Here is a 2,505-nt window from a genome sequence, read left to right on the forward strand (position 1 = left end):
TAGCATTTCACACATCTCTCCTTTTGCTTTGTCTTTTTTTACTTGTTTGTTTTGGGTGTCAACAAGTCACGTGAATGTCTTATACTAGCTTGTTAGCTCTCTCTCTCTCTCTCTCTCTCTCTCTCTCTCTCTCTCTCTCTCTCTCTCTCTCTCTCTCTCTCTCTCTCTCTCTCTCTTCTCTCTCTCTCTCTCTCTCTAGATCTCGATCTCTCTATTGCCTTGTCAAGCTAGCCTGCTCTCCTTTAAAAGAGTTTCACCAGTCTACAGCTTAGGCCCTTTTGCCCCTCTCCCTTCTCGCTCTGTCTCATCTCTCTCTCTCTCTCTCTCTAAAGATCGATCGATCTCTCTACTTCCCTAGCTAGGTAGCTAGCTATGTCTCCCATCTGATCAGACCTAACCTGTTCCACCTTGACTGGAGTACTAGCTACTACATAAGATCCATTGATTTGAGTGTTGTGAATTAGCTAGTTTGCTGATCTTTCTCTCACACCACACTCCCACCCCCATCAATATATACATGGCTCCACCTTATCTTAATCCATCACCACCCTCCCCTTTTCTTGAGCTTAGCGGAGATCATGATCATCAATACCACCATCTCAGCTTCAATAATCTAGAACCTCAAACTTCTTTTTCATCTTCATCTCTTTCTAATCCCCTATTCTTAACTCCAGCTCAAGTCCAACAACCATCTGATGATCATAATATATCGATTGAAGTACCACAAAAGTTTCAATTCCAACTACTAGAGGTAATTAATAATTAATAATACATATAGTACAAACTTAATCTATATATGCCATCTATTTATATCTTTAATTTTATGATTAATTTCCTAATTAATTGTCTTCACTTGATCTCATGCATGCTATATAAATATTTATATCACTATAATCTCATCAATTGATCGACCATTTTCTTAATTTTTTTAGGGTGCTGATCACATTGTTTCATGTGGCGGATCATGTGATGATCATCATCAAACCCTTCATCAAAATGAAGGTGATCAGAGTGGTACTCTCATCAAATTAAGTATTTTCAAGAATGGATCAGCTGACAGAAATTATGATGAAAATCAAAGTTCTGAGATCAATAGTACTTCTTCAGTCAAGTGGATGTCTTCAAAAATGAGGATCATGAGGAAGATGACCAGCCCGGATCAAACAATCAGCAGCAGTACTAGTACTACTACAGATCATGCACCAATGAACTTGATTTCGTCATCACACAAGTTGGAAGATGATCAGCAGAAGCTGCATCCATCATCATCATCATCACCTCTAGGAACTGATCAGAGCTGCAGCAACCTTTCTTCAAACAACATGATGAACCCAATTAGGGTTTGCTCTGATTGTAACACTACCAAGACTCCTCTGTGGAGGAGCGGACCAAGGGGTCCTAAGGTAATTAATTAATCTTCTGATCGACTTCTCTTTATTAAAGAATCCACCCATGAACAATTAATTATTCTAATCCTAACTCATTTACTCCATATATATAGTGTACGTAATTGGATTTAGTCTTCTATATTTTGATCATTTGCACAATTAATTATGTTGGAACCAGTCACTTTGCAACGCCTGTGGAATTCGACAAAGGAAGGCAAGACGAGCAATGGCGGCGGCTGCAAACGACACAACCCTGGCAGTGGAGGCGCGACCTACAATGAAGAGTATGAAGGTGAAACAAAAAGACAGTAAATCAAGAATTAAGGGTTGTAGTAGTAGCACTGTTCCGTTCAAGAAGAGGTGCAAACTCACCTCCCCACCATCATCTCAAGGCAGACCAAAGAAGCAGCTTTGTTTTGAGGATTTCACAATAATGATGAATGATACCAATTCATCAGGCAGTGCCACTGTTCAACGAGTTTTCCCACAAGATGAGAAGGAAGCTGCGATCCTGCTAATGGCTCTTTCTTGTGGACTTGTTCATGGTTGAGTTTCAATATTTAATTATCAGTCCACTAGCTTCTTTTGTAGTAGTAGTACTGCTACTTTAATTAACTATATTATTATTAGAGCTAGAGCTAGCTAGCTAGCAATTAAGTTTAAGCTGGCCAGATAGAGTGAGATCTAGAGAGCAACAAAATTAGAGATCGAGGATCCAAAATTCAATTAAATATAAAGTTATGTGTTGTGTGATTTTAATTATGAGCTGATTATTATGGGTGTAGTGTACGTGGACAAGTACGTTAATTGATAAATATTAACCAAATTATGGTTGCTCTTCTTGTTAATTATATGTCTGTACTCTAGCTTGTTGTGTTATGATTAATTAATTTCCCATGGTTTGCCGCATCTCTTTTATCTTCTTTGTCCTTTTGTTGTTTGATTTCTTGAATTAATCATATATCAGTTAATTAATTAGTACACATCTAAATTAAATGAGACCAATTAATTAGTTAGGGTTCTTCATTATGAGAGGTAGTACTTTAATTGAATTGAGTTAAAGTAATTGATGTCCGCTTTTGGAATATTGTAGAGTAGAGTGCATGGCAACAAAAAT

At 37.6% G+C, this 2,505-nt stretch overlaps 1 protein-coding gene across 1 annotated transcript; it reads left to right on the forward strand.

Annotated features, from left to right (window-relative positions):
* The first annotated feature begins 214 nt into the window (after nucleotides 1–214).
* Nucleotides 215–2,236, forward strand: GNC (GATA type zinc finger transcription factor family protein). Its single transcript, XM_086243753.1, has 3 exons — nucleotides 215–751; nucleotides 933–1,403; nucleotides 1,567–2,236. The coding sequence occupies exons 1-3, from the start codon at nucleotides 518–520 to the stop codon at nucleotides 1,936–1,938; spliced, it is 1,077 nt and encodes a 358-aa protein (XP_086099879.1). The 5' UTR covers nucleotides 215–517; the 3' UTR covers nucleotides 1,939–2,236.
* Nucleotides 2,237–2,505: the final 269 nt, after the last annotated feature.

Source organism: Dryas octopetala, chromosome 5 (assembly GCF_963921425.1).
Source record: "Dryas octopetala chromosome 5, drDryOcto1.1, whole genome shotgun sequence".
NCBI classification, from domain to species: Eukaryota; Viridiplantae; Streptophyta; class Magnoliopsida; order Rosales; family Rosaceae; genus Dryas; species Dryas octopetala.

Excerpts from the sequence above, each read along its gene's own strand:
- GNC (XM_086243753.1), top strand. The coding sequence starts at position 518 with ATGGCTCCACCTTATCTTAATCCATCACCACCCTCCCCTTTTCTTGAG. Across the intron at positions 752-932 it reads TTCAATTCCAACTACTAGAG|GGTGCTGATCACATTGTTTC; the intron begins GTAATTAATAAT and ends TAATTTTTTTAG. Across the intron at positions 1,404-1,566 it reads GCGGACCAAGGGGTCCTAAG|TCACTTTGCAACGCCTGTGG; the intron begins GTAATTAATTAA and ends TGTTGGAACCAG.